This window comes from Carica papaya, chromosome 7 (genome assembly GCF_054855325.1).
Source record: "Carica papaya isolate Zhongbai chromosome 7, ASM5485532v1, whole genome shotgun sequence".
In the NCBI taxonomy this organism is placed as follows: Eukaryota; Viridiplantae; Streptophyta; class Magnoliopsida; order Brassicales; family Caricaceae; genus Carica; species Carica papaya.
Genome location: NC_142315.1, coordinates 5,307,927 through 5,322,312, shown reverse-complemented (window position 1 = coordinate 5,322,312; position 14,386 = coordinate 5,307,927). Strand labels below are relative to the sequence as shown.

The window sequence follows — 14,386 nt, the reverse complement described above, 5'->3', positions numbered from 1 at the left end:
CTCGACTATTTTTGAAATCAAATCAACACTCCATGACCTTTAGCAAGGTGAGTTGAGCGTTATTCAGTATTACAATCTCCTAACCCATAATTGACAGCAGATGGATGTCTTTGAGGATCGTCGTTGGAGCTGTCCCGAGGACGCGGAAAGCTTCAAAGCTTTTGTTGAAAAGAAGCGAGTCTTCAAATTTTTGTTGGGGCTGAAAAAGAATTTCGATGAGATTCGGGGATGCGTACTGGGCACCAAGCCATTGCCGAGACTTCGAGAAGCTTTTTCTAAGATTCGACGCGAGGAGAGCCGTCGGAAGGTTATGATGGGAGAGATTTACCAAACTCACCTGACTGAAAATGCTTCAGCACTCACGACCTGAGTTGTTGACAGTCAAATGAAGAAGACGAGACCCTGGTGCGATCACGTCGGAAGCTAGGACACACTAAGGATCGTTGCTGGAAACTTCACAGCAAACCAAGCAACTAGAAACCATCTTCCGATGAGTGGAAGACGTCGAAGGCAAAGAGCTCCAGCAAGCATCAAGGGAATCACGTTGTTGATGAGGAAATGCCCTCTGATGCAGTGGAAAAAGGCCTATTTGCCCCTGAGCAGTTGGAAGCCCTCCAACATATTATGTCCAAGACATCTTACCCGGTCAGTGCCTCTATGGCACACAAAGGTAATATTTTTAGTTTGTCTATTTTTTCAGAAAAGGGCAGGTGTTGATGGTAGACGTTGGAACATCTGACCATATGAGTGGAGATGTTTCAATGTTTCAAAATTACAGAAGATGTAAAGAAGATTTTTCAATTATAATTGCAGATGGTTCTCTCTCAAAATTGGCTTGAATGAGTTCCGTAAATTTTGGCTCCAAATTTGACTCTCTGTTCAATTCTCCATGTTCCAAATTTGGACTGTAATTTATTATCAGTCAGCAAGCTATGTGAAGTTTTAAAATATGCTGCAAAATTTGTTTTTAATATGTGTAATTTTCAAGATTTGGACTCGGGGAGGACGATTGGTAGTGCTAGGGTGAGCTCAAGATTATATTTTCTTCAAGTCAATGCTTCTAAAAGATAAGCTCACAATGCAGAATGTGCAAACTCTGTTTCTATTTTCGCAAATAATGATCATGATATTATATTATGGCATTATAGATTAGGACATCCAAATTTTATGTATTTGAAAAAGATGTTCTCATTACTATTTAAAAAAAAAGATCCAGTTGCATTATAGTGTGTATACCAATTTTCTAAACATACTCGAAGTTCATTTCCTAGCTTGTCATACAAACCTTCAAAACCATTTGCATTAATATACAGTGATGTACGGGGCCCTTGCATGGTTTCCAACATTTCCGGAAGTAGGTAGTTTGTATCTTTTATTGATGACCATACAAGAATCACCTGAGTATTCTCATGAAAGAAAAATCTAAAGTGGGATCTCTGTTTAAAAAAATTCGTACAATGATTCGAATCTAATTTCATGCTACCATACAAGTGTTGAAATCCGACAATACTTGTAAATATTTTAAAACTACCATTGAAAAATACTTTATTGAACATGGTATTATTCATCAAAACTCCTGTGTCCATACTACACAGTAAAATGACATAGCTGAAAGAAAAAATAGACATATGTTTTATGTTGCTCGATCACTCATGTTCACCACCCATGTCCTAAAATTTCTTTGGGGAGAGGTTGTTCTTTCAGCTACCTATTTGATTAATCGGATGTCCTTCCATATTTTACAGTTTCAATCACTTTACACTATCCTCTCAAATGTCTTTCTCGATTCACACATCTTAAATATTTTGCCACTTAAAGTCTTTGGTTGTTCAGCATATATCCATATTTATAAACATTTTCGTGGAAAATTAGACCCAAGAGTAATAAAGTATATTTTTGTTGGGTACTCTACTAATAAAAAAGGATACAAATATTTAGTTCCGGAATCCCGTCGTTTTTATAATATAATGGACGTCACATTTTTTGAGAACCAACCATTTTATCCCACTATTGATATTCAAGAGGAGACATTCACTCAGAAATATCAGTTGTGAGATGTGAGTGTACCTCCTCTGTACCCACAAAATCCACCACCAGACAAACTTCCCTTGGAACCTGAACCCGAAACCTCATAAAAGAAACCTGAACCAAAACCAGTTACAGAAAATACATTATCTGCAACGAGTGAGTTACGTGTCTATACAAGAAGAAATAAAGGAAAAGCACCTGAATCGTCCAAACAGTGCCATGAATCCACTCCTGATCCAAGTAATGTAATCTCTGTACCAACTCTTGATTATGATATTTCTATTGCTTTGAGGAAAAGTACCCGGACATGCACCAAACATTCTCTACAGAACTATATTTTATTGGACAAATTGTTTTCAGAACATTATGCTTTTGTGTGTAGGATAGACAGCAGCTCACCAGAGCATCGAACAATACATGAGGCTTTGAAAATTCCAGATTGGAAGATAGCTGTCCTAGATGAGATCAAGGCACTTGAAAAGAATGAGACATGGGAGCTAACTAATCTATCTTTAGGAAAGCGTCAAGTGGGGTGAAAATAGATCTTTACAACCAAATATAACCCAGATGGGAGAGTGAATCGGTTTAAGGCTTGCCTGATAGTCAAGAACTATACTCAATCATATGGCGTAGACTATCTGGAGACGTTTACACCGGTTGCCAAACACACTACTATTCGGGTATTTCTCTCACTTGCATCTAATCTTGACTGGCCACTTTATCAACTAGATGTAAAGAATGTATTTTTTAATGACGATTTGGAAGAAGAAGTGTATATGAATATGCCAACAGGGTTTGAACTAACAGACAATTCTCAGAAAGTGTATAACCTGAAGAAATCACTCTATAGCCTAAAATAATCTCCAAAGGCATGGTTTGATAGATTCAAAAGAGCCATAAAGCATGAAGGATATGAACAATGTCAATCCTATCATACACTGTTTGTCAAACACTGCATTTCAGGTAAGAAAGCTATTTTGATTGTATACGTTGATGATATCATTCTTACAGGAGATCACCTTGAGGAGATTCAGAAATTCAAAGAATTTCTAATCAGAAAATTTGGAATAAAAGATCTTGGGATACTGTAATACTTTCTCGGTATGGAAGTGGCTAGATCCAAAAAGAGAATTTCAATATCTCGAAAGTACGTTCTGGATTTCCTAAAGGAGACTGGGATGCTAGGAAGTAAACCCGCTGACACCCCGATAGATTCAGTTATCAAACTTGGATCTAGAATCAGTGATAAATGGTTGACAAAGGAAAATACCAGAGACTTGTTGGAAAACTTATCTACTTAGCACATACAAGACCAGACATCAGTTTTGCAGTGAGTACAGTAAGTCAATTCATGAATCAGCCAACTGAAGATCACATGAGAGCTGTGTATCGAATTCTAAGGTATCTCAAGATGACTCCAGGATAAATATTGTTCTTTTGGAAGACAGAAAAAAGAGGTGTTGAAATTTACACTGATGCAGATTGGACAGGTTTTACAGATGACAGAAGATCTACATTAGGATATTGTACCTATGTTTGGGGTAACCTGGTTACCTGAATAAGTAAGAAACAGTAGGTTGTGTCTCGCAGCAGTGCAAAATCTGAATTTAGGACACTTACTCATGGTATTTGTGACGGTATATGGTTGAAGAGGATATTTGAAGAATTAAAAACCCTTAACAATATGCCTATAAAAGTATGGTGCGACAACCAATCAGCTATCAGTATGGCCAAAAACCCAGTACACTATGACAGAACTAAACATGTGGAGACCAACTGCCATTTTATCAAAGAAAAATTGGAAGATGGAACTATTACTCTGATGCACATTCTAACGAATCAACAGATTGCAGATATTCTAACAAAAACTCTACCTAAACGAAACTTTGAGAACATAATATCCAATCTAGGTTTACTAAACATATACGTAAAATAGATTGAGGGGAGTGTAGAAAATAAGGGAATAAATTCTAAATCAATTAGGTTTATTTTTCCAGTTATTTTCATTTTGTTTAAAATAAGTATATTAGCTATACATTTTCTGTTTTCTGCTGTAAACAGAGGCAATCACAAAGTTGGTGGAGAATAACCAATTTTGTTATTTCCTCCTCTCCATAATTCTGTTAGGAGTTTGTTAGAATTTAAACTGTATATATACACACCTTTGGTGAATGGAAATGATAAGCAGAAGCATTATTTCCTCCATTAAATTCTTTAATTCTTAACATCAGGCTGCCGCAATTCCTAACCATAATCTGTTGCTAATGACAAAAATATTCTAATAATATTCATCTTTGCAACCGGATCAGGACTTATCTTGTGTATTCCATCTGCTCTATACTTCAGTTGTACACCCATTTACAACCTACCGACTTCCTTTCTGCTAGTAACTTCACCAACTCTTGAGTCTTGTCTTGTTTCAATGCCTACATCTCCACATTATAATTTGTTTCAATTTTTCATTGGATAAAACCTCAAATAAGGTCATAGGAATGACAATATGTTCAAGCTTACAAGGAACGCTCTATTAGATGATGAAAAGTTTTTCAATGACGAAGTGTGAGAGAGATTATAAGGATCATTTTGTGCATTCTCTACTCCCTTTACTAACACCAATGCGAAGATCTTGACTTTTAAGTTTGGTGTGAACAAACTGTTATCAGATAACAACATTCTTGTTGACTTTCTATATAAAATATCTTCCTGACTTCTATATTTCCCCAAGCCCTATCTTTTCAAACTACATTAATGTCTTTAAACTGCATGCTCATCTTGTTTAAAGGCATATTCTGCATAGTTGTTGCATTATTAATCTATGAGAAACTTTGGTCCGTATCTTACATGTTAAATCTATAAATTGATCCTACCTGTTTGATATGTGCTTTTATGAAGCAATTAAGTGTGGTATAAATTGACTGTTCATCAAATAACCAAATAACAACATTCTTTGTAATTTTCTGTCTAAAATATCTTATTGACTTCCATTTTCCTCAAATCTCTACTTTGCAAACAACATTAATGTCTTTAAACTGCATGCTCTCTTGTTTAAAGCCATATTCTGCATATTTTTTGTATTATTAATCCATAGAACTATGCTACATGAATAAATTTTAGATGTAAAATCTAAAAATTAAATCTCTCCTCTCGATATATACTTTTATGAATAAGCATGGTGTAAATGAATTGTTTATTAAATAACAGTTCCAGTAATTTTCTTTATAAAAAGTTCTTATTTAGTTTTATTTCCCCCAATTCCCTTAGTTGTGGACTACCTAAATGTCCTTGAACTACATGCTCCTCTTGTTTAAAGACCATATTCTAAATGTTTATTGCATTATTAATATGTAGTAACTCTGATACTTTGACATAAATTCTGGAAAACTAATCCTAGTTTCCTTATTTGTGCTTGTATAAAGCAAATAAGTACCCTAGCTGGAAATCAAACACCAAGCTACTTTGTGTGGGAAGTTATCTTTACCATGGGCATCATTGGGTTGGGTCTCCTGCTCTTTGCTCTTCTCATTGGGAACATGCAAAACTTTCTTCAGGCTCTTGGACGGAGGTATGTTTTGTGAAATAGTTGAGTTGGATAATCAATGCAAAGGTTTAAGCTAATAGGAAATGGTACGATATTGTTAATTATGTTATTAATTAATGCGCCCTTTCACACGTAAGTTCACTACCATAGAAGAATAGATTAAACACGTGTTTGTTATACTTATGCTGATATTTTATCTTTTAATAGAAATGAAGCAACTAGCATTTAATCGATTGATCTAATTTCTCTGATACTATGTCAGTAACCAAGTTCAGTGACCTCATATCCCCAAAGCTATGTTGATAAAAGAGGATCCACTTATTATTTAAATCATGTTTAACATGTTTGTGTACATTGAAAGTTCTAAACATGCATCATTTGTATAACCTAGAGTATTTGTATAACCTAGTGAGAAACAAAAGATATTTGGTAATTTTGTTTGTGTATATTTCCTTTCTATACTTAGATGCTCCAATTTCCTAGACCACAACTATCTTCTGTAGGTGATAGCATTGAAGATGAGGAAAGTTGTAAGGGATGTACACAACATTTTCATAAGGTTGACAAATTATGGTGTAGCTATCATTGCAAATGAGGTTGTTGACTATAATTCAAAAATGGAGTAAGGGAGACTTGTTTAGTCATTGAATGTGGAAAATTCATATGCCCATGTGTATGATGTAGGACGGATAACGTTCATTTGTCCAATTAGGAATTTGGTGATAGAAACCTAAACATCTCTATACAACTGGATCAAAACAAGGAGATTCAGGGTTTAATGCGTGGGATGAAGAAGATTCCATGACAATACCATGGCTGCAAAATTGAGTGACCCCATAAATTATTGACGCTTACATGTTCATACTTACTACCAAGGACATTTGAGAAACTTAATCAAAAATATTCCAAAGTGAAGGATGTTGCCAAAATATCTGAGATTAAGGTAAAAACTGCCACTCAGTAAATCTGTCACGTAGTATGCCAATTTTTTAAAAAATATATGGTAAAAATTGGATCATCATTGGGCTATCAAATTGAAATGCTCCAAGGATGCAACTATTCTGAAACCCTTTATTGAGGCCGATAGAGTCTATTACTTTCTCATAGGCCTTAACATAGAATTTGATCAAATAAAAATTCAAATATTGGGAATGATGAGATGCCTTCTCTAAATGAAACCATATCCATCATCAGAGCAAAGGACAGCAAGACCAGTTATGCTTAAGCCGTAGAAGCCGGAAGCATCTATCTTTGTGGCAGACAATGGAAAAAAGGAGAACATGAGAGCAGAACTATCATCAGGAAAACAAAGATAATCTTTTGTCTACTTAGTACAAAAAGCCTAAACACACTAAGGAGAGATGCTGGAAATTAAATGGCAAACCTACTAGTGCAAGCAAGGATTGGGGAAGCCAGGGGAGCATCAGGAAATCAAGGTCAAGCTCACATGAGTACAACCCAAACAAATTCAGAGAAAACCTCGTGTCAGGGAAGAGGAGATTTGGGATTTAGATAGCCGAAGATGTTAAAAAGAAGCCTAAGTCCATGGGTGCTTGTTTCTTGGCACTATTTAGTATCTATGTTTTTTATGGGCTGAAGCCCTCAGATAATGCCATCACAGACTCTTGGATTATTGGTTCAGGAGTTAAAACTTCATATGACTAATTCCCTGTCAAAACTTAACATATATACACCCTACCCAAATAGTAAGAAGGTTTCAGTTCTAGATGGTTCACTCACCATAATAGCAGGCATAAGAGATGTCCAAATTAATCTACAATTGATTCCAAAGGATGTTTTACATTTTCTTAAACTTTCAACTAATCTAACATCCATTAAAAAATTCACACAGTATATGAATTATAAAGTGTCCATTAACTGGGTATTTCAGGATCAGGTTATTGGAAGAAGATTGGACTAGCCAAGGAGAAGGATGGGTTCTATCATCTTGAAATAACAAGTAATTTAAAACGTGCCAAAAACAACCTATCACCGTCTTTCTTTTCATCTTCAAATAAAGATACAATTTGGCTCTCACTGTCTCTTGGTCATCTTTGTTTGGAGTTTTGGAAGTTATGATTCCTTTTCTATTGAAAGAAGTAGATGTTAACAGTTTTTATTGTAATATTTGTGAGCTTGTAAAACATACACGTGTTTTTTCCCTCTACTGTGCCAAATCTAACAGTGTTTTAGGTGGTTTTATCTCTTTCACTGATGATGGCACTAAAGTCTCTTGGATTTTTCTACTCAAATATAAATCAGATGTGGTAAAGTCCTCACCAACTTTCATAATATGATCCACAATCAATTTGGGTTGAAAATTAAAGATTTTTGGTCAGCTAATGCTAAGGAGTATTTAAATCAAATTAAGTTCCTTTACTTTCAAAAGGAAGAGATAATCCATGAGCCTGCATGCACTAATACTCTACAACAAAATGGAGTTGTTGAAAGGAAAAATGGTCATTTATTAGCCACGGCAAAGCCTTGTTATTTCAACAAAATGTTCCAAAATCTTATTGGGGAGAGATTGTATTTATAGATGCTCATATCATAAATAGGCTACCTAATAAAGTTTTGGAGTTGAAAACACCAAAGGAAGTTCTCAAAACTTATCGCAATTTGAGCACCACAAACAATCTCACGCCACATTTTTTGGTTGTACTGCCTCTATACACGCTGACTATAATAATAGAGGGAAATTGAATCCTAGAGCAATCAAATGTATCTTTGTAGGATACTTATTGAGCCAAAAAAGGTGTAAGTATTACCATCCACTTACTAAAAATTCTTTATCATTGTCAATGTCACTTTTGAAGAAAGGAAACCATTTTTCACCAAAACCTTATCTTCAAAGGGAGGATCAGTAGTATAAGATAAGGATAGAGACCTTTTTTTCGCTAGATCTTCCTATTAAAACAAGTTCTAGTTCTATATTGCCTAGTTAACAAACGGCTCCAGAAATTGACCCCTCTATAACACTGTAGAATTTGGAGGAAAAATAATAATTTTATTTCTTACTCTTTAGATTGTTTCATTTAGGGTATTTATAAAATTCCTAATCTACTACTAAGGGAATTCTTATTCTAATAAAATTCTAATAATATGATATTATTATTCTCATAGAATTCTAATTACATAATACTAAATAATTAATTAATTAATTAATTAAATAATAAAATATGTAAAATTTTTGAGAATAGAAAAATTCTCAAAATTTCCTCTTATTTCTTTCATTCATTGGGTTGCCATTATGTAGGCAGATAGAGGAGAATAAAATAAAAATAACAACCTTCCTCAACAGAAGGAATAAACGTAAAATGGCAAAGGGCATCCCCAACTGCCATACACGACACCTGGACAAAAAGACAAAAAAGGAGAATAACAGAAGAAATGGTAAAAAGATGAGGAGAGACCGGTTTTACAATATTTCTACACTCCCGCTCAATCTAGGTTCCATAGATGTTGAGTAAACTTAGATTGAATGTTAATTTATTGAAGGATCCCTTTGGTAGTGCCTTTGTGAGAATATATGCTATTTGTTGCCCAGTAGGAATATGTAACAGAGTGATGGAATGATCTTCATTTTTTTCTCTGATGAAGTGCCTATCTATTTCCACATGCTTAGTTCGATCATGGTATATAGGATTTTTAGACATACTGATTGTTGATTTGTTATCGCACTATACTTTCATAGGAGTAGTAACCAAATCTTTTAATTCCATCAAAATCCTTTTCAACAAAACACCTTCACATATTTCATGAGCAAGTGATCGGAATTCAGCTTCTACACTACTTCATGATACAACAGATTGTTTCTTGCTGTGCCAAGTAATTAAATTCCCCCAAACATAGGTACAATACCCAAAAGTGGATCTCCTGTTAGTCACAGACCCTGCCGAATCTGTATCTGTGTAAACTTCAATATATTTGTTCATGGTTTTCTAGAAGAGTAATCCGTGCCCTTGAGTCTTTTTAAAGTATCTCAAGATTCTGTATACTGCATTCATGTGATACTTGGTGGGTTGATTCATAAATTGACTTACAGTACTTACTGCAAAACTGATGTCAGGTCTAGTGTGTGCAAGATAGATGAGTTTGCCCACAAGTCTTTGATACCTTTCTTTATCAACAGATTTATCTTGTAGTTTGAGCCCAAGTTTGGCAGTTGGCTTCATAGGTGTTTATGCTGGTTTACACCCAAGCATCCCTATTTCTTTTAGGAGGTCAAGGACATATTTCTGTTATGACACAGATATTCATTTTTTAGATCGAGCAAATTCCATTTCAAGAAAATACTTGAGTCTTTCTAGATCTTTGATCTCAAATTCTATAGCAAGAAAGGCCTTGAGTTTCTGAATCTACTCTATGTGATCTCCTATTAAAATGATGTCATCCACATACACAATTAGGACAGTTTTCTTACCAGAGGAACAATGCTTGACAAACAAGGTCTAATTAGACTGGCACTGCTCGTAGTCCACATGTTTCATTGCCTTGGTGAATCTATCAAACCAAGCTCTCGGAGACTGTTTTAATCAATAGAGTGATTTTTTGAGTTTACATATCTTGTGTGAGTCATATGACATCTTAAGACTCAATGGGACTTCCATGTAGACTTATTCTTCTAAGTCGTCATTGAAAAATGTGTTTTTCACATCAAGCTGATAGAGAGGCCAATCAAGGTTAAAAACAAGTGAGAGCAATACCCACATAGTATTGTGCTTAGCCACAGAGGTGAATATCTCCTGATAGTCTATCCCATAGAACTTAGTGAAGCCTTTAGCCACTAGGGGAGCCTTGTATTGATTCACACTTCCATCTAGATTGTATTTTGTAATAAAGATCCACTTGCATCCTACTTTACACTTTCCTGGAGGCAAGTCTGTCAATTCCCAAGTCTCATTCTTTTCCAGAGCCCTGATTTCTTCTTGAGTAGCATCTCTCCATTCTGGCAATGTGAGTGCCTCATGAACAGTTTTTTGTTCGCTGAGACTGTTGTCTAATTTGCTCACAAATGCATGATACTTTGACGACAAATTGTCAAATAAGACATAATGCTGTATAAGGTGTTTAATGCAAGACCGAATACCTTTCCGCATAGCAATAGATAACTCAGTATCATGATTAGATATTGCAATAGTATCAGAAATTATGGTAGAATCATTACCTGTTGTGTCCTCACTACTTGGTACAGGAATAGGTTCATGAGAGTCCGTGATTAATTCGGGCACTTTACCAATTGGAACTTTATTCCTTCTAGTGTAGACTAACTCTTTATTAATTGCAAGTAGTATAAGTTCAGGCTCAAACTCTTTGTTACTGGTTTCACTCATAGATTCAGACAGCTCAGGAACAACAGAACGAGGTGATATGTTCGGGGATATGAGAGAAGATGTGCTCATATCCCACAATTGATATTTTTGAGTAAAATGCTCCCCCTGAATATCACTAGTGGGATAGAAAGATTGATTTTCAAAAAATGTAACATCCATAGTGGTGTCAAAGCGACGGGTTCATGAACAAAAACATTTGTATCCTTTCTGATTAGGTGAGTATCCAACAAAAACACATTTTAGGTATTTTTGGTCAAGTTTTCCTCTGAGGTGAGTGTAAACTGGACATAGGCCGAACAACCAAAGACTCTGATAGGAAGGGTATTTAAAACATGGGAGTGGAGAAAGGTTTGTAGTAAATTGTCATAGGGTGATTGAAAAGTGAGTATACGGGAGGGCATTCGGTTTTTTAAGTATGTGGCTGTGAGTATTACTTCTCCCCAAAGATATTTTGGGACATGGGTAATGAACATGATTGATCGAGCGACTTCAAGGATATATCTATTTTTTCTCTCGGATACATCATTTTGTTGTGGGGTGTTTACACAAAAGATTTGATGAATAATGCCCTGATCATAAAGGTAATTTCTCAATGTGGTTTCAAAATACTCACATCCATTATCAGATTTCAACACTTGTATATTGGTATGAAATTGGTTTTGAATTATAGTGTTGAATTGTTGAAAAAGGTTCAACTTCAACTTTTTCTTTTATGAGAAAAATTCAGGTAATTCTAGTGTGGTAATCAATAAAGAATACAAACCATTTTGTTCTGGTGATGTTCATAACTCGTGAGAGACCCCATACATCACTATGAATTAATGAAAATGGTTTTGAAGATTTGTAAATCAAATTTGGATATGAGTTTCAAATGTGTTTAGAAAATTGACACAGCTCACACTGAAATGAAATTAGATTTTTATTTCGAAATAAAGCTGAAAATAACTTTTTCAGATACAAGAAATTTAGATGTCCTAAGTGATAATGCCATAACATGATGGAACCTTTACTGTTCAAATGGCTTACAGATTCAGAGTTTGTACATACTACATGGTGAGTTTGTCCACTAAAAGGAGTTCTATCAGCTTGTAGGAGGTATAGGCCAGAATTCATCCTAACATTGCCAATCGTCTTCCCCGAGTCCAAGTCTTGAAATTTACATAGATTTGAGTAAAACTTAGCAACACAATACAAACCTTGAGATAATTTGCTTACTGATAAAAGATTGCAATTCAACTTCGAGACATAGAGTATTGAATACAACGTCAATCATGGTGACGCAACAATTGACCCCGTCCTTGCCACTTTAAAAATTAACCCATCGGCAATTTGGATGGTGAAATCCTCCTTACATTGATTATAATTTTGAAAGAGTGACATATCTCTTGTCATATGATCCGACGTCCAGAGTCTACAATCCACATTTACCCTTTTGTAGAATAAGTTGAAAAACCAGTTAAACTTTTACCTTTGTATGCAGTGGAGGCATTACCAAGGGTCTTTGGGGAAAAAAGCTTCTGCAACACCTCCATCTGCTCAGGGCTGAAAAGAGAAGCTTCTGTGGGAGCGACAGGTGAGTCCTCTGTCATCACAAGGGTGTCCCGATGTGGTTCCAGCCTTGAGATCTTTTTGTCGTTTATTTTTCCGTGGAGCTTCCAGCATTTCTCACAGTAGTGACCTAGTTTTTTGCAAAATTTGCACCAAGGTCTTCCTTTCCTCCCCTAAAAATCAGTCGTCCTAGTTGTAAGAGCAGCGACAGTCTTAGTTTGGTGTGCGCCGAACCGAGGCTCACTTATTACTGCTTTCTTCTGAGCCATGAGAGCTGAATCAATCTCTGTCGGGCCAAAGTGAGCTTCTCCTAGCATGACCTTCTTCGTGTTTTCTTCACGGCGAACTTCGGAGAACGCCTCTCGAATGCTTGGCAATGGCTTGGTGCCCAAAACACGACCCCGCACTTCATCCAAATTCTTATTCAAGCCCATTAAGAATTTGAAGATGCGCTTTTGTTTGGTGATGGTCTTAAACAGCTGGGCGTCTTCGGGGTAACTCCACTAACATTTTTCGAAGGTGTCGAGCTGTTGCCAGTTCCAAGTGAGGGTGTTGTAGTTCTGGGTCACTGTCAACTCGCCCTGTCGCAGGTCATGGAGATGAGTTTCTATTGCGAAGATGGCAGACGTGTTGTCGCGACTAGAGTAGAATTCACGAGCGGCTTCCCAGATGTCGTGCGCAATCTCATACAACAGGAAGTTCTCTTCAATCTCGGTGGTCATAGAATTCACCAGTCAGGACATGATGAGACTGTTCTCCACCTTCTATGAACAAGCACTTGGGTCGTTGGCAGGAGGTGTTGAGAGTTCTCCAGTGAGGTATTCATCTCTGTCTTTTCCCCGGATGAACATCAACACAAACGGTGACCATTGGAGATAATTGCTTCCATTTAATCTATGTCCAGTGACGAACGAAGGAGTCTGATCAACCAGGGTGTGATTTACCGGCACGGGAAGGTAGGATCCCGAAAGAACTTCGGGATGAGAGGAGGTTTGCTCATCCGTGGTCATTTTACGCGAATGGGATGATGATTTCGGATCAGGTATGCTCTGATACCATGAAGTTTTTGAGAATGGAAAAATTCTCAAAATTTTCTCTTATTTCTTTCATTCATCGGGTTGCCATTATATAGGCAGATAGAGGATAATAAAACAAAAATAAAAATCTTTCTCAATAGAAGGAATAAATGTAAAATGGCAGAGGGCATCCCCAGCTGCCATACACGACACTTGCACAAAAAGACAATAAAGGAGAATAACAAAAGAAAGGGTAAAATGGTAAAAAGATGGGGAGAGACTGGTTTTACAATATTTCTACAATATGGTATTCAACACCCCCCTCAAGTTGGTGCAGAGATATCACACATGCCCAACTTGCATATCAAGTTGCAAACCCGAGGTGTACACGCGCGGAAGAGCCGAAAAAAGATCAGAAAATGCTAGTCAGAGCAGCTTGCATGTAAAAGAAGGGGATTTGCACCGGATCGCGAAATTAGAGGTGGACGTGCGTAGAAGAACCGGAAAAACGACCAGAAAATGCTTGTCAAAGCGGCTCGCGCACGAAGAAGGCCTGGTCGTGAAATCAGAGGTGGTCGCACGCAAAGGAGCCAAAAAAGGACCAAAGAAGGTTGGTCGTAGCAGCTAGCGTGCGGAAGAAGTAGATCTGTCTGGCAAGGCAGCAACACTCAATTCGGCTCAAAACGGCTCAAAATCAGCTCAAAAACAGCTCGGGCGCCTCCTTCTTCAGACAAAACTGACTTTCCGCTGCACTGACGTTCTTCCGCCGTGTTGCACATCAGTGGCTGTGCAGATTTGGATCCAATTTGCAAAACTGGAAAAAAAAGAATCAGACCTTCTGTTCTCTCCAATCTGATCGAAGGCAGAACCGAAGCAAGTTGATTCGCAACTAGGATGCCTCTGGAACCAGTATCTTCTGGTCA

The 14,386-nt window shown here is 36.7% G+C and overlaps 1 protein-coding gene across 4 annotated transcripts in view; it reads left to right on the top strand.

Moving 5' to 3' along the window:
* LOC110821957 (putative cyclic nucleotide-gated ion channel 20, chloroplastic) overlaps nt 1–14,386 on the top strand; it is a 77,048-nt gene that overhangs the window by 44,655 nt on the left and 18,007 nt on the right. For all 4 annotated transcript variants that reach the window (XM_088206899.1, XM_088206896.1, XM_088206897.1 and 1 more), the window contains one exon: nt 5,445–5,590. In XM_088206899.1, the coding sequence (XP_088063025.1) occupies nt 5,445–5,590 (146 nt within the window). The remainder of the gene's footprint in view (nt 1–5,444; nt 5,591–14,386) is intronic.